Below are 18891 nucleotides of genomic sequence, written 5' to 3'. Positions count from 1 at the left end.
TGCCATTGTACAGTCCTCATTCGTTTTTATTTTCTTATACACCCATAATCAAGATATTCCGATATATCTGATTATTTAACAAATTTAGTAATTTGTTTCAAACATGTCAACTTTGGGGGTTCTTTTACAACTTCTCCAAATTTTATTTCATCTGAAAAGAAGAACTAAAACTCAGTTAAACATGAAAAATTACATATAAAAATTTCTAACATATGTACAGTCAACCCCCCTATAAGGTGATAGATACATTCGCTTTATAAGAATTTCGTGTTGTAGGAATCCTCAAATACATGAGCCAATCACTGCCTGGCACGTGTGCAGTTTACGGACTACGGCTGTTTGAAAGGTTTTCTTCCATAATATTAATCGATTTTAGACTAATTTCACTCAACATTTCCAAAACATGTATAATTTTTTGGGAATAATCTGTATAAACTATGCTATAAACAAAAAATTGTTGGATAACTTACCGAGTGTGCACTGTTCGACGACGCCATTGCTTAAGCTTGTTTTCGTCGTGGAGCAGCACACCAAATGGCACCCGCGTTTTCTGATAAGTTATTTTTCTGTGAAAAATTTGTTGAACTTTGGAGACATAATTTTTATGACCGTTGAATAAAAAATGTTTTTTTCACAAGAAATGTATACATTTACAGTACTGTACCTGTAATTTACAGACTTACGGTACCTAATTTAGGCCTATATACTGTACAGACGATAGTACCCGCCTAAACTCTCTGTAGTGTGTAAGTAGTTTGGCTGCTCGTCATCTATTGGTCCAGATTTGACCAATCCTGTCACGACATGAGTCGGTGATGACGTTTTACCGCATTTTATGAGTTTCTTTTAGCCTCTTTATATGAATACGGTTGCAATTTTTCGCCGCGATATACGAATCTGCATTATATGAACCTGCGTTATAAGGGGGTCTACTGTAATACCTTTAAATTCTTCAAAGTCATCTTTTTTGTTTTCAATTTTCATTAGTTTTTTCTCTTTTTTCTTCTGTTGTGATAATTTTCTTTTCCTAACAAAAAATAATTTAGCTTAAAATTTCCATTCCATCTAATTAGCAATAACTGCTATGATAAAAAAAATCCAGCAACAAGTTGCATAACTAATGTACTTTCTCACCACACCGGGTTGTATACTTTTCAAATAAACAACTATCTACAATTAACCAGTAACCAGCGCGAAATTCTTTAAAATCAGCGAACGTTTTGGATTCCCCTTCTGGGATCTTCTTCAGGCTTACTTTTTATACCTTTCGTTATAACTGGATTCTTTAATTCGAATGTTTTTTCAAAAATATGGAACGTGCCATTTTTCAAAAAAATTTCCGAAAGTGGAAGGAATCCACGTGTTATTTTAAATATCATTTTCTACCAATGGGGATTTGTTGTGTGCAATATCTCATAAAATTTATCTTATAAAATATATTATGATTTATCGTCAATTAAAAATTGCCATGCTGCAGAGAGATTTATTTCTTCTTTGAAATTAATGCATGCGGATTTGCGATCGGCTTTAAAGATTTCCACTGCCTCCAAAGTTCTTAGTTGTCCCTGGTGTTGGGTGGTGCGAATAACGTGCGCTTCATCGAAGATAGGTGTGATGCCCGGGTTTGTTGCATACGTAGATAGGGCCGTCATACATTTATTATGTTCGATGTCTGATTTATGCTCTTTTAATCTTGTGGCCAATGAACGCTTGGTGGATCCGATATACACTAAAGGCCTATCCCATCTGTTATCTTTTAATGGAATACTGTATATCCCTGGAAGCCTGTTTGGGTCCGAATTGTCCTTCCCGTTCCTTAATAAACTGTAAATGGTTGGGTTTCTTTTGTATGCAATCTTAATTCCCTTTATTTTTGCAATTTTTTCGTACATTGCCTTTAGATGTGGGTTATACGTTATTGGTACCCTCTCTACGCTATCCTCATTTCCATTATTTAGTACCTCTACCTTTTCTTCTACAAGATTCTGCAAACGCTGGTGCTGTTTACACAATCCTTTTATAATATTGCTGTAACCATGCTCTTTAGCGATCTTCCTAATGTAATTTAATTCTCGTTGGAGGGCTTGGGAGGTGGAAGAATGCGTATACGCTCTTTCTACTAATGCTCTAAACACCGCTATCTTATAAGAAAATGGGTCACAAGATTTATAAGGTATATACGTTGATATCGCTGTAGGTTTTCTGTATACATAAGTTTGTACCACCCTTTCTTTCATATCTATGACTATATCCAAGAAGTGTACTTTATCCTTACTTTGTTGTTCCAGTTCCACTACGAGGCCATATGGGTTGTTGTTCATTGTTTCCATAAAATGATTTATATCCGGCTCAGTTTTCCAAAGGATAATTATATCGTCGATATATCTTCCGTACAGGCTAATATTTGGGAGAAAGGAGGGAAGGACTTTGCTTTCTAATATTCTGATTACCATTTCGAATAAATCTCCAGATAATGGACTTCCCATTGGCATTCCTCTTCCTTGCTTGTATATGGTGTTCTTGAATTGGAATACGGAATTGTAACAAGCCAGATGCACTAACTCGAGTATATTGTGGTGCAATGTGGTGTCCTCTATGCCAGAAAGAAGGAAGTCCCTAAGTGCAAAAAAACATGGTTGAATTTTATTGATGGGTATAAGGATCTAAAATCCAATACCGTTGCGCAATCTGGAGTGTCTATCTTCTTAAGTTCTTTCTTATAAGATAGTGGCGTTTAGAGCATTAGTAGAAAGAGCATATATGCATTCTTCCACCTCCCAAGCCCTCCAATGAGAATTAAATTACATTAGGAAGATCGCTAAAGAGCATGGTTACAGCAATATTATAAAAGGATTGTGTAAACAGCACCAGCGTTTGCAGAATCTTGTAGAAGAAAAGGTAGAGGTACTAAATAATGGAAATGAGGATAGCGTACAGAGGGTACCAATAACGTATAACCCGCATCTAAAGGCAATGTACGAAAAAATTGCAAAAATAAAGGGAATTAAGATTGCATACAAAAGAAACCCAACCATTTACAGTTTATTAAGGAACGGGAAGGACAATTCGGACCCAAACAGGCTTCCAGGGATATACAGTATTCCATTAAAAGATAACAGATGGGATAGGCCTTTAGTGTATATCGGATCCACCAAGCGTTCATTGGCCACAAGATTAAAAGAGCATAAATCAGACATCGAACATAATAAATGTACGACGGCCCTATCTACGTATGCAACAAACCCGGGCATCACACCTATCTTCGATGAAGCGCATGTTATTCGCACCACCCAACACCAGGGACAACTAAGAACTTTGGAGGCAGTGGAAATCTTTAAAGCCGATCGCAAATCCGCATGCATTAATTTCAAAGAAGATATAAATCTCTCTGCAGCATGGCAATTTTTAATTGACGATAAATCATAATATATTTTATAAGATAACTTTTATGAGATATTGCACACAACAAATCCCCATTGGTAGAAAATGATATTTGAAATAATACGTGGATTCCTTCCACTTTCGGAAATTTTTTTGAAAAATGGCCGTTCCATATTTTTTAAAAGACATTCAAATTAAAGAATTCAGTTATAACAAAAGGTATAAAAAGTAAGCCTGAAGAAGATCCCAGGAGGGGAATCAAAAACGTTCTCCGATTTTAAAGAATTTCGCGCCGGATACTGGTTAATTGTAGATAGTTGTTTATTTGAAAAGTTGCATAACTTTCAAGTTTTTAATATAATATAATATAATATAATATATCTATACTAATATTATAAAGAGGTAAAGTTTGTAAGTTTGGATTTAGGAGGTAATCTCCAAAACTACTTCTGATTTCAAAAATTCTTTCACCAATATTTAGAATGGACCTTCAGGATGGACATAGGCTGTATATTATTCTGTTAAACATTCATATAAATTAAAAGATATTTTGATGTCAGTGTGTGGTGAGGGGCAAGACGCGTATGCATATGAGATAGGTAGCTGCACGGTGCACTCGTGTGGTTGGCGAGATACGCAGTGCACTTGTCCAAAGTTGTATATTATATAGATGTCGAAATTCCCCCATGGGGAGAGGGACAAAATTAAGGCTTACCGTGAAGAACTCAGCTTCTATTATACTATTTTAGATGCAGTTTTTTGTGTTTTTGATTGCATTTTAATAGAGTACATCAAGAGAATGTACACTAAGAAGGGATTTTTTTAAATTCCCTCCCACAGGGAGTGTTATATATTTATAATAGATACATTTTGAGCCACAGCAATGCATGGCCAGATACAGATGTACTTAATGTAATAAATTAAAAAATTGAAATAAACAGTCACTGACAGAAGCTATTAACAGTTCATTTGTCTATTGTATCACTAACCATTGATTTGAGGATCTGGGCTGAATGATTAAAACATGCTAACTTACTACTTGTATAAGTTTATCACTTCTTACTGGAATTTGTTAATACAGTAGAGCGTCGATTATCTGAATCAATTGGGGACTGGGGTTGTTCGGAAGATCGGTATTTCGGATAACCGATTATGTATGAAAAAATATATTAATTTATCCCATCTTCACATTTTTCTCCGTTGCGTGTCGCTTTGCATTGAATTTTCGTCGATGTTAAGTCTAACAAAGACTATTGTATCGTTAAAAATTATTTTTTTATATTATACGAACAAAATAAATATATTTAAAAATATAAAAACAATAAAAAATTATACTTCAGAAGTTAATTTAGTATCAAAAACGTAAAATATTTGAGTAGCCCAAGACATAGCCAAAGATTGCAGTGCCACAGCACTGGCGAAAATTTAAATTTGCTGACTGGAATTCTTTCGGATGATTGACTTTCGAATAATCGACGCTCTACTGAATATTGATATTAATAATAATAATAGCAAAAATCAATCAAAATTACTTATAACACTATTTGAAAAGGGATATAATTCAGAAACATTGCGAGATGTACAAAATATCTTCATTTTCTTTTATGATGCTTATAAATGTGCTTATTTTCTATAGGGAAAATGATATTTTGCATCTTCTATGTTCTCAATGCATAATGAAAATACAATGACAACTTTGTTATATTGTTTCGAAACTTTGAAATTTTCTTACAGATGTCTCTGGTTAACTAAATTTTGAATTTTCACTCATTTCATACAAGCAAATTATTGGGCTGCAATTTGAAAAAATTGTAGACCTATAAATTCCCACTGTCATCCATCTGACCTTCTGTATAATCTTGAAAATGGTGTTAGATACATGAAAGTCAAGATATATGGAAAGCTTAAGGACAGGAGGTCCCTATTAATTATATACGAATTTCTGATGCAAACCAGAAGTCACGTTATTTCAGTTCAAATATTTTCCTGAAAGGAGTTAGATAGATGACAGGCAAAACTCAATTGGTAACAGGAAAAGTATGATGTACAGGGGCAAAACACTACAGTACTAATTTGAGGTGGAAAGCATATATTTTAAATTAAATAAATAAAAATATGATTAAATGTTGCAGCTCCCAAAATTGTGATGATGTCACAATAAATAGTTTCTTGTTATATTTGTAAAATCTTAAATTCTTATACAGTATATGTATGAAGAAATTTAGTAAAATTTTCTTTAAATGATTGTCAAAATAAAAATTTCTTTCTGAAAATAGTAGTATATTAATAATAAACCAAGATTATGACGGTTTTGTGAAAAATAAACAACTTTTATAATGATGATGAATGGTCATGCTTGTGATATGAATAGTCATTATAGAAAAGTTTTCATCCATATTTACAAATCTTAGTATTAAAAAATAGAATTGAGAGCTAGTTCAACAATAAAGTAGGTATTTTTAAAATAAAATAATTATTTTTACTCAATATTATATACCAGGGATGGCCAAACCTTGTCAGAGTAGGAACCATATATTGCCCATCAGAAATATGCAAGAGCCACAACCTCTATGGGAATAGTATTATATATATGGTTAAAATACTATAGTTAATAGTGGTATGTAATATTAGGTATACTACCTAATATTACATACTACCTAAGTATACCTAATATTACATACTACCTAGGTATACTACCTAATATTACTTCGTACACAATGATTGTGTACAAAGTAATATTACGTAGCACAGTAATTTATTTAGATATACTGGGCTTAAGGTTTTTTAAAAATGTTATGGTTTAAAAAATAGTTAAACCACTTTCATTCATTAATATTATTTAACAGTTGAAACATTGGAATTGAAAGTGTATCAGAAAACATTTGTGCCTTATTTTGCTTGTATTGAAGGAAATCAACTGAGGAGGAAAATATTGTAAATTTCCAAAATTTATCTGGGTAAAATAAAGTTGTTGATTGTTTGGTGATTTTGGCATCTGTGGATGTGCTAATTCCTAGAAAATTACTGTTTTGACTGTATAATATTGGGTTGTTCGGAAAGTAAGTTCGTTTTTTTTCTGTGGAAAAAAAACGCAATATTCTTATGATAAATAAATATTTTATTGAATTATATGTTGACCATTTTGGTCAAATACCTGTTGTCATCGTTTCTGGTAGTAGCACGATTTCACATTCATAAAAGTTTTGATCGTTGCTTACAAAAAACCGATCCAAGTGATTTTTGACATTATCATTTCAAGTAAATGTCTTACAGTTAAAAAAAGTTATACAGACCGGAACAAGTAATAATCTGAGTGTGCTCGATCTGGCGAATACGGTTGGTGTGATAGCACGTCCCATCTAAGTTATAACAGTTTCTGACGAGTTACCAAACTTGTGTGAAATTTGACATTATTGTGGTAAAACACTACAGCTTTTTTTTTTTTATCAATTCTGGCTGGCTTTTTCTGTTTGATGATATTACGCAATTTGTTTACTCGAATGCAGTACACTTTCGAATCAATTGTTAAATTGTCTGGTAAAATCTCCAAAAAAAATTTCCTTAATATCCCACCAAATAGAGCATTTCTCTTTAAGAACTCGTGGAATTCATATATCGAGCTTTGAAACGAAACCAATTTGTTTCAAGTACTCATAAACAGTTCAATTTGACAAATTTAATCTCTTAGTGATTTCACGTGTTGTTATTCCGCAGTTTGCTTCAATCGGTACTTTTATTTTGTTTTCATTGGCTTCAATTGGCCATCCATAACGTGGTGCATCTTCAATACTGAAATTGCGAGAACGAAATTTTGTAAACCAGTTTTGGCACTGTCGTTCTGTCAACACATCTCCACCATACATGTCACATGATTTTTTTCTTGCTTGAACAGCATTTTTATTTTTTTGGTAATAAAAAAGCAAAATATGCCGAAGTTGCTGCTTTCGATCTTCCATATTTGATGGGACACAAAAAATAAACAATTGCACGAAATCAAACAAAATTTTTTATAAATAAGCCATAAAATGCTAGCTGTCAAAATATATAATGATAATATGGTTTAGAACGAAAATTGCAGGAAAAATACCACTAACCCGTCTAGTGGTAAAAAAAACAAACTTACTTTCCGAACAACCCAATATATTGGTATTGAAGATACAGAACTGAAGCATTGTATAGATTATAGACTCTTCTTCTTTGCTTAAATGTAAACAAAAACTTTAAAAAAAAAATCAACAATAATTATACTTACAACTGTTTATTTTTTAACTTTTTGTCATTCTTTACTGTTTCATTTTTTTCTAAAACATCAACACCATATTTTCGGTCAATTTCTGCCTCCACAAGTGACTGACTGACTAGTCGATTAATCCTCCAAATGAAATGCTCTTCCGTTTCATTTTCCCTCTGTTTCATTTTATCCGGTATATATTTCACTGGATTTGTCATTCCTTCTTGTTCTTTTTCTTTATCACTTTTAACTATTAAAGAAATGTTAGTTAGTAAATTAGCCTTTCCTTTACTAAAAATCTAGTTTATAACTCTATTGCAATTCTTTTAATATAATTACTTCAAAACTTGCTTTATTGAAGTAAAAACTAATTTATACATGGATCATTCTCAGAGAAGTGGACAATTTGATGTCCTTACTTCATAACACATAGAAAAGTCCTAACTTTAAAGCAGAAAACATTGCATTGTAGTCATCATTCCAATCACAATCATGATATATGCTAAAAGTGATTTTCATCAATTGTTTAAAGGCTGAAAATCCAGATGTATGTATTTGCATGTTATTCCCTCACACATCCCTACCTACCTGCACTTCATTTAATATATCATACATAAATGTATAGTAACAACTTATTTCAACCAAGTAATGCCTAAGTATGGATGAAGAAGTGTACTATGTTTGTATATTTTCATGAAAATAAAAACTTTCATTTCCATTCTGAGTGAAAAAAGTAGTCTCCATGGCATGCCATCATTCCCTCACAAGGAGATGTTACTTCCTGCATAGGTCAACAAAAAAATGGTGCTTCATGATTAATATAGTCCTTACCCACAATGCACTAATGAGAAGAGGTTCCAGCATGCTTTGCTGCTTGATTACATTGCTTCGAGAAATTACAGCATATTTCAGCCTCTATCCTAAGTAACTAGTTCCCCTGATCATCATTTTTCCACTAAATACTTTGTGATCCTTTTCAAATTATGAAAATTGTAATTCTGGTTGGTAGAAACAAACCAAGGAGCAGATTAATGAAATAAAAAAAATTATGAGAAGCTGTAAGCATTGGAGAAACTACCATCTTTCTGCAATTTCATTATTTTCTCACTGTATGGTAGGTGAGAGAATGATTGTGAGCTGGAGGGAATGAGACACTTTACTTAAATCTACTTTTAGCCAACTGATATTGGATGGCCTCACAATTCTGAGTCACTTCCTTTTCCAGCAATGAATGGCATATGTGATGCATTGTAAACAATAGACCCAAAAACAAACATCATACCTGCAGAATCCAGGGCAAAGAGAAGAGAATATGACAGGAGAAGAGATATGATGAAAAATGATCCAATGCTAAAGAATCACTTGAAGAAAGAATGATCAAAATATGAGATTCATTTTTACTGAATGAAACATTTTTAAAACTTGTTATTTTGTTTTAAAGACAAATTAGTCTTTAATTGCAAATNTAGTAAAATTAAAATAAATTAAAAAATAACTAAGTAAAAAATATGAATATTGTAAGCTTGCCAATTAAGGGGGGTTTATTCCCTACTGTTGGGATGGACTAAGGTCAATTTGTATGTGGGTGGCAGTTTTAAGGAGGCAGAAAGAGACAAGTGTTTCACAAAGAAACTGTTTATTTAGGTGACAATGCTTACATAATTAGGTCAATGTCCGGAAGTCCAGAATTTGGTTCATGTTGTCTTTGAAAGTTCTTTCCTTTCTCTTTTCATGTTGGCAGAGCCCCGGGGTATTGGCGAGTCAGTCTTTGTTGGTGTTGAAATTAACCACACAAAATGTCTAAGGATTCACAAGGAACTGATGACGTTGAGTGCACCCGATGGTCTGGAGAGGATGATGCTCTTCTGTCCTTTCTGAACTAGTTCTTATCAAACCTCTTGATTCGGTTCATCGCTTATTGCTAGACCTTTTTCTCCTTGCTTCTCAATTGGTCTCCCACCTGTCTCCAGGTGTAAATGGAGCTCTGTTCAGGGTGCGGGAAAGGTCAGCTAGATATGGTCTATCCGACACTATCTCTTAGACTCTGATCGCGTTTTGTCGATGACTATGACACCCATGCTCATTCTTAATATTTTTCTAGTTTCATTTTACTTTCTAAATTGCATTTTAAGTGTTAAATATTTCCATTTTTAATTTTCTTTATCTAAAATTTTGTTTTTTCCACTATTCTTTATGAGCATCAACATCAAAGTTCAGTGTCGCAGATTCAACACTTATATAATTTATTTTCTTGATGGTTTAACTTAACAAATTTTTCTTTCTTCTTTTTTTTTGCACTGTTTCCAGGTCTCACAATATTAAATAATAAAATAACTATAAAATACTATTAAAATAAGATAAAGGGTATATATGTAAAAAAATAGAAGTTAAAACTTGCTAAAAAGTTGGCAAATAGAAAAGTTAAAATCAACAAAAATAATAGAATGAATTTAAACACTGGCATTGCAGGGGCATCATGGCTTTTTTATAACAATGACCAACCCATTTGCCAAACATTTTTTATTCATCAAAATAAAAAAGTTATTGGCCAGGTTACTTTTTTAAAAGTTATTTGTCAGGTCATTTTTTGCTTAATGTGATTTTTTGTACCAACCTGAAATAAAGGACAACCAATAATATTAAAAAAAAATGAAAAGTTTTTATGACAGTTTCTCAAGCAACTTTATTTTTGTTTATTAACAGTAAAATTGTATCAGACCAACCTCATAAAACTGATACTCTTTGACTACTCGACTTACTGAACCTCATGTTCTGTGATACTCTTTTTCACCAAGTGACTTTTTGTTTAATCCCAACTGCTCTCTGGCTATTTGCCACTCCAATCGTCAGATAAACATAATTTTCATAAATTGCAAATTTTGTGACAGGCAACATGATTGCTGCATTGTCATCAGTGAAATCTGTCAACCATTATTGGAATAATAAGAAGAATCCATTTTAAGATGTCCTTCCTCCCCCACATTTTATTAATTCACTGTACCATATGATAGTCAGTCTACCCAATAAACATACAGTGAAGTGTTTTACACCTTTTACTTTAAAGTTAACCAGCAAAATCTCTAGTGTTTTTTATGTGTCAATTTTTCTTTTTCTAATTTTTTTAGTAAGTTTTAACTTTTATGTTTTTCAGCTATACCTTTTATCACATTTTAGTAGTATTTTGTAGTTATTTTATTATTTACTTATTTTTTAATTTGAGTTTTATTAGTTTTACCCTTTCATTTTAAAAAACTTGGTTACTCCAGCTGTCACTATTAATTAAATATCATTTTAGATAATCAAATTTTTTTTGTTTTACTTGTATATAGGATAATAAATAGCTGTTAATTTTACTGTAAATTATTTTGTAGTTTCATCAAATATGTATGATAAGAACTGAAGTGGAGCAAATAGCCCAAAAATGCATTTCCTTCTTATAAAATAAAGTCTATATTACCAATCAACAGTGTTACTGTATGATAAGTTCTCCATAGCAATTCTGTGCTTACTTTCGAGGAACTAAATAGAGAGAACAAGAAGCAATTGAGTACAGAAGCTACATATTTATAATGTTATTTTAATTTATACTGATATTAAATTTGTTNGCACAATTACTACAACAAATTTCTTGTGTCAGAACAAAGACATAATTATGTTATACACACACACACAGTAAAACCTAGCTAATTTGGAATTCACAATAATTCAAACTACTATTTTGTAATTTGTACTTTTTTAAATAATAAATTTGTTGATTCTAGTTCAGGCTTTAATAACTATTAATATTACTTTACCCTTAGACACATACATCAAGATGTGATCAAGGAACAGTTAGAAAATGAATTGCAAACAAAACTTAGTAGTTCTTAAATTAAGCTCAAATTAATAATGTTGGCAATGATAGGAAATAGCCAAACAATCTGTCAGATTTATGGGCTATATTTTAAAGCTACTTAATAATCAGAATCAAGACAATTTGTCTAGGGGTAGGCAATTAGGTTACATCTCTTGATAAATTTAATAATAAATAAATTTTAAAATTTAATTTAACTACTCTAGAAGAAAAGAATCAGCCTGAAGTATAATTCAAACTTGCAACTCCTTCTTGCCTTGCAGTTGTGTTGCCAGTTACACTGACCAGATCTCTGTTCAATCTCCTCTTCTTGAACTATTAATTAATGAATTAATTCAAATATAACCATACTGGTCACTCTCAGTGCTGACAGGGACTTTAGTGCCCATGGTCCTCTATGGATCTCACTACTTCTGCCTTAACCCCAGCATTTATTAAATTTATCAAGAAATGGTTCCTATCTGTACACAAATTGCTTTGATTCTAATTATTAAGTAAATTTAAAATATAGCCTGCAAAATTCAGTAGCTTGTTTGGCAATGTTGAAGTATTGGATTGTAATTTATATATATGGTAAGAACAATGCTGCTACTACTTTTGCATTGTAAAGTTTATAAAATCACTAATTATTTGTTCATTTAAAGTGCAAATAAAATTTGACTTTAAATAAAAAGTGTACTTTTTGGACCAATACAAATACACATTTCAGTAAAAAATCTTGCCAATTCAGATTTGCCCTAATTTTGACTAGGCTTTTCCCCAATTAGTTTGAATTAATGAGGTTCTACTGTATTTTTTTCCCCCTGCAATCTTTGAAGAATAACCAAGCTATATTCTTTAAAAGTAAGAACAGAATTGCTATGAAGAATTTACTGTACAGGAATACTGTTGATTGGTAATGTAAATTTTATTTTATAAAAAAAAAAAAAAGAATTTTGGGGTATTTGTCCATCTTCAGTCTTTATTATACATATTTGATGAAAACTATAGAATAATTTACAATAAAATTAACAGCTATTTATTATCCTATATACAAGTAAAAACCATAAGAAAGTAGATTACCTGAAATGATATTTAATAGTAACAACTGGAGTAACTGAATTTTTAAAACAAAGGGTAAAACTAGTAAAATTAAAATAAATTAAAAAATATGAATATTAAATAATAAAATAACTATAAAATACTATTAAAATAAGATAAAGGGTATATATGTAAAAAAATAGAAGTTAAAACTTGCTAAAAAGTTGGCAAATAGAAAAGTTAAAATCAACAAAAATAATAGAATGAATTTAAACACTGGCATTGCAGGGGCATCATGGCTTTTTTATAACAATGACCAACCCATTTGCCAAACATTTTTTATTCATCAAAATAAAAAAGTTATTGGCCAGGTTACTTTTTTAAAAGTTATTTGTCAGGTCATTTTTTGCTTAATGTGATTTTTTGTACCAACCTGAAATAAAGGACAACCAATAATATTAAAAAAAAATGAAAAGTTTTTATGACAGTTTCTCAAGCAACTTTATTTTTGTTTATTAACAGTAAAATTGTATCAGACCAACCTCATAAAACTGATACTCTTTGACTACTTGACTTACTGAACCTCATGTTCTGTGATACTCTTTTTCACCAAGTGACTTTTTGTTTAATCCCAACTGCTCTCTGGCTATTTGCCACTCCAATCGTCAGATAAACATAATTTTCATAAATTGCAAATTTTGTGACAGGCAACATGATTGCTGCATTGTCATCAGTGAAATCTGTCAACCATTATTGGAATAATAAGAAGAATCCATTTTAAGATGTCCTTCCTCCCCCACATTTTATTAATTCACTGTACCATATGATAGTCAGTCTACCCAATAAACATACAGTGAAGTGTTTTACACCTTTTACTTTAAAGTTAACCAGCAAAATCTCTAGTGTTTTTTATGTGTCAATTTTTCTTTTTCTAATTTTTTTAGTAAGTTTTAACTTTTATGTTTTTCAGCTATACCTTTTATCACATTTTAGTAGTATTTTGTAGTTATTTTATTATTTACTTATTTTTTAATTTGAGTTTTATTAGTTTTACCCTTTCATTTTAAAAAACTTGGTTACTCCAGCTGTCACTATTAATTAAATATCATTTTAGATAATCAAATTTTTTTTGTTTTACTTGTATATAGGATAATAAATAGCTGTTAATTTTACTGTAAATTATTTTGTAGTTTCATCAAATATGTATGATAAGAACTGAAGTGGAGCAAATAGCCCAAAAATGCATTTCCTTCTTATAAAATAAAGTCTATATTACCAATCAACAGTGTTACTGTATGATAAGTTCTCCATAGCAATTCTGTGCTTACTTTCGAGGAACTAAATAGAGAGAACAAGAAGCAATTGAGTACAGAAGCTACATATTTATAATGTTATTTTAATTTATACTGATATTAAATTTGTTCTTATGAAGACTTGCTCTTCAAATTTGAAAATGTAAATATATCTTATTTTGAATATATTATACTAATATTACTAAAAAAAATCAAATCACTCATATATGAAATATCTTTAGATAAACATGGAATATTTGTTCTACTTTTACATGAATAAGATAGGTTATGTATGGAATGTGCTTGTAATTTTTTTTTGTTAATTTCTTTCATTGTAATTGTTATATCTTTAAATTTAGCAACAAAAGACAGTAATATTTATTTTATTTACAATTTTTGGTGCATGTTGTCACTCTATACAGGGTCTTCCAAAATGTATTCTATAATTTTAAATTACTGTAATTATGTTAATTATTACTTGAGGAGTATATGATATACACCAATTGATACAGTAACTCTCCAAATTTCATCTCACAGTTTGCATTCAAGCATTCTGTTGTTTATTGCCTCTAGGAAACACTATAAACAAAAACAATAACTCTGCAACAGAGAAGGCATTTTGTGTTTTTCAGTTTGTAAACTTTGAATCATTTTACGTTCTCCTGGAATTGTCCATATTATCAAAGAAGTTTGTCTTGCATGGTGGATCAACTGAAAAAAAGATTTACAGCATTTGTTTTCCTAAAATAATTTTTTGTAAAAGTTGTTTAGGTCATAATAAATATATTGTGGGTATATCACTTTAAAATTGTCTGCAAAACTCACATTGCACAATGATGAGTGATTTTGACTTTGTGAACTGCAGAACACAAAATGCCTTCTCTGTTGCAGATTTGCCATTTTCATTTACAGTGCTTCCTAGTGGTAGTAGACAACAAGGCATTTGAATGCAAGACATGAAACTTAGACAGTTAAAGTAGACCCCCCTATAACACGGGTTCATATAACATGGATTCGTATATCGTGGCGAAAAAATTGCGACCGTATTCGTATAAAGACGCTAAAAGAGACTCGTAAAATGCGGTAAAACGTCATTGCCGACTCGTGTTGCGACAGGATTGGTCGAATCTAGACCAATAACGAATATTGCACAAACCGTTGAGTATAAATGAGCAGCAAACCTACTAAAAACCATTTATTATTTAACGACCATAAAAATTATATTTATATTAATGATGTCTCCAAAGTTCAGCAAATTTTTCACATAAAAATACAGTGCAACCTTGGTATACGACCTTAATCCATTCCTGATGTTTGGACTTATACCAAATTGGATGTATACCAAACCAACCTTTCCCATAAGAAGTAATGTAAAATTGATTAATCCGTTCTCATGTAAAAAAATGGCTAGCTTTAAACACCTCACTTTCCTGGATAGTTCCTGCTTGATTTTTCATGAGATCAGCATGTATCTTTTTAGCTTTCTCGCAAATAATTTCTTCCGAGACGATGTCGCCAGCACACTGTTTTTCAGTTATCCAAAGCAAAAGCAATTTCTCAAAATGATCTAATGTCTTTGATCTCTGTTTAGAAATTGATTTAACCCCTTTTGCAATGTTAGCAGATTTAATAATGTCTTTATTTTTCGCAATTGTCAATATTGTCGTTCTTGGAATACGGTATGTAACAGTTAAATCTCGAACACTTGTACCATCTTCATATTTCTCAATAGTCTTCTTTTTTCAGTTCCATTGTGATTCTAGTCATTTTTTTTTATAGTTTTCTGTAGCTTTTCACTTGCCTTTTTGCAATTCATGATTAATAAAAATAATAAAATTTTACTTACAAATTAAAATCAGAAGAGATTTAACAAAGTTATAAACTGTGGCACTGCGAACGTCTAGTCTGGCCTAGTACACCGATAGTGCTACTTGTTCATAGATGGCGCGTATAATTGAATTAAGTCGTATACCAAACAAAAGTTGTATACTGAGCAAAATTTGTTTCGTGCAAACAGGACGTATTCCGAATTAGATGTATTCTAAAGCAGACGTATACCAAGGTACCACTGTAATTTATCAGGAAACACGTGCCCCCCCCGTTCAATGAGCCGCTTCATGACAAAAACAAGTTTAAGCAACGGCATCGTCAAACGATGCACACTCGGTAAGTAATCCAACAATTTTTTGTTTATAGCATAGTTTATATGGATTATTCCCAAGAAATTATACTTGATTTGGAAATGCTGAGTCAAATTAGTCTAGAATTGATTAATTTTATGGAAGAAAACCTTTCAAACAGCCGTAGTCCGTAAACTGCATATGTGCCAAGCTGTGATTGGCTTATGTATTTAAGGATTCCTACAACACGAAATTCTTATAAAGTGGAACGTATCTACCGCATTATAGGGGGGGTTGACTGTATTCTATTGATTGGCATACATTGCATACTTCTTGGATAATGACTGACATAATTGTAATATTTTAAAATGGTAGCATTCATTTTGAAAGAAAAATGCAACAACTGTTACATTTTTCTTCTTTTTTTACTTTCTTTATACACAGTTATATATATTTTCAAATAAATTTATTTACTAGCAAAAGCTTAACAAATGTTATATCCAGTTATAGCTAGAATAATATTAGTGCTAAATTTTTTAAGGAAATATGATGCATATCTAACCAGTTATGTAGTCTCCCTTTTTCTTTTTCTTTCTCTTCTTTTTTATCTTGTTTTCTTTCACAAGATTCTTCAGTCTAATCAACTCACGTAATTTACGTGGAATTTCTTGAACTTCTTTTGGAGGAAGATTTACAGCATTTGGTTTCCTAAAATAATTTATTGGTAAAAATTAAATTTAGGTATTTATTATACACATCATTTGGGTATAAATTTGTTGGATGGTTGGTTAGGTTTGGGATGTATGGTACAAGGGTCTTAGTAAGCCAAAAAGTACCAGGTCTAGGCATTTGGGTATTTGAATATTCTTTTGGTTGTTTTAAGAATCCATAAATCTTTCTATTGTATATTCCATTTAGAGCTCAAAATATAGGTTTTTTGCTTGAAGATAGGCCATAATAGATTAAATTTGTCCATTGTCAGCTAGTAACATACAAAGAACTTTGTTGTCACCAAGGAATATTTATTGTTGGAAATAATCTCTGCTTGTTTTATATTGGGGACAGGTTAGTAGTATGTGTTGAACCATAAGTGGAGTATGAGAAGGTGAGCATATTAATTGTAAATTTGGATATTCTTCATTATCAGACAGCTGTTTGAGTCACATGTGACCACTCTTCAGTCAAGCAAGTACAATTTCTTCTTTTCAATTTTTCTGCTGGCTAATTGTCCATTTTGTTAAGTCTGGTTTCATAGTGTGTAGTTTGTTATTTAGCTGCTTGTCCTACTCCTCTTGCCATTGTCATACATGTATTTGTTTTTATGGCTGTATAAATCTATGGCTATGGTCAAAACATTCTTGCCTGATTACAGTTTGTTTGTTTTGTGAGTTTGTCAACTGTTTCATTTCCTTGGATTCCTATGTGACCAGGCAGCCAAGTAAAAAACTATAGCATTTCTTGTGTGGTTTTACTGTCACAAAGTATAAATTTGTATATACTGCATATTTATTATATACAGGATACAAAGTAAAGGTCTTATACACCCACAGAACTGACAAACATAAACAGCTAGTCGTGAACATAAATTCATGGTAAAGTGACTATGCGCTACAAGATGTAACTGTTTGCAGCACCCCTAGTGGTAAAATTCTGAAGTTAGCAGTTCTATCTCAAAAATTATGCACAATACAGAAAAAAGTTAATTACAATTACAAAGTTGTAGAGCACGACCGATTTAAATTAGTACGAAGGGGCATCTTGCATACACGAATACCATGGATAGAAAACTTGGAATGTTAATGTGCATATCAAGCCAATATTGTAAAATGTGTATTTCTCACATGTTCATACATGTGATCTCATTCATTTCTCATGCATTTATAACATGTATATATCTCATTTTCCTGTCTTCAAGCTACACTCATTACTGTATCATATGTTGTATGTCGCATAGTAGTTCTCAGAGCCAGCCCTACCTTAGGGTGAACGGAGCAGCCGTTCCAGGCGCTAAGTCCTAGGGGGTGCCTAAGTAGTAAAGAAAATTAAAGGGTATAGATTAGGGACAACCAAGGGGGTGCCATAATAGGATCTTGTTCCATCCTAAAACTTGCCTCGGGCCGGTACTGATAGTCCTTATACACATGCAGTGTATAAGGACAACTATGCACCTTGTATACACAAATTGATTGTAACTTTTATAGAATAACAAGTAGGAATTACTTTTGGATAAACGCTGTGCATTCATATCTACCTAAACAATTATGTAAAAGGGTAAGATTTACCCTCTGAATGAGAGGGTCGCCACCTGCAAAGGGTAGCCCCTTATGCGAACAATAAATGTCTAATGAATCAACCCCTACACGCGACTCTTCCCAAGATATAAGCCCCTGAAAATTTGCTTACATCATTTCCAGTCACGTGACACTACGGTCAAAATGGAGGCTATCGCACAAAAAAAAATTTAATGCGCGCTCACGAACACCTTCCTTAGGTCACTCTCCTCTCATGCTTCCTGCTCTGTCTTCGTTGCCACTGTCTGTCCCTTCTGCACTGGCCTGTGGTCCATGTCACCTGCCTGAAGTCATATGTAGTTGCCATCTATTGCCTCTAAATACAACTATATACAGTAATACGCATTATATACGCTGGAAGAGGAGATCGGATCGGAGGTCCGGGTAGCGTAACTGGCAACGCATCTGCACGGTAAGCAGGAGTTGTGGGTTCGAGTCCCGCTCCGGGCCGATTTTTTCTCCCAGCGGTTCCAAATTATTTAAATTAATTAAAATTATTTATAATTATTAATATTAATAAGAGATGGCGCCTAACGCTTACCTCTAGTACCAAATTGATTACGTAATTTATTTAATAATTAGCATAAAACTAGCCCGATAGATTTTCGGCAGTCTGTTGGTTGTAGCTATATTATATATCGGGTTGGAGATGTTTGTATATATATTACGCCTTGCCGGGGCTTGCGATGGCCGGTTGAGAGCC

General features: G+C 32.1%; 1 protein-coding gene across 1 annotated transcript; it reads right to left on the bottom strand.

Moving 5' to 3' along the window:
• Positions 1–18249, bottom strand: LOC111641204 (coiled-coil domain-containing protein 137-like). Its single transcript, XM_023387340.1, has 4 exons — positions 16460–18249; positions 7634–7862; positions 942–1027; positions 1–151 (listed from the first exon to the last, which is right to left on the bottom strand). The coding sequence occupies exons 2-4, from the start codon at positions 7828–7830 to the stop codon at positions 72–74; spliced, it is 363 nt and encodes a 120-aa protein (XP_023243108.1). The 5' UTR covers positions 7831–7862; positions 16460–18249; the 3' UTR covers positions 1–71.
• Between the last annotated feature and the right edge of the window lie 642 nt (positions 18250–18891).

Source organism: Centruroides sculpturatus, unplaced genomic scaffold (assembly GCF_000671375.1).
Source record: "Centruroides sculpturatus isolate CEXI.00-Female unplaced genomic scaffold, Cexi_2.0 scaffold1513, whole genome shotgun sequence".
Taxonomy (NCBI): domain Eukaryota; kingdom Metazoa; phylum Arthropoda; class Arachnida; order Scorpiones; family Buthidae; genus Centruroides; species Centruroides sculpturatus.
This window is presented reverse-complemented; position numbering and strand designations above follow the sequence as displayed.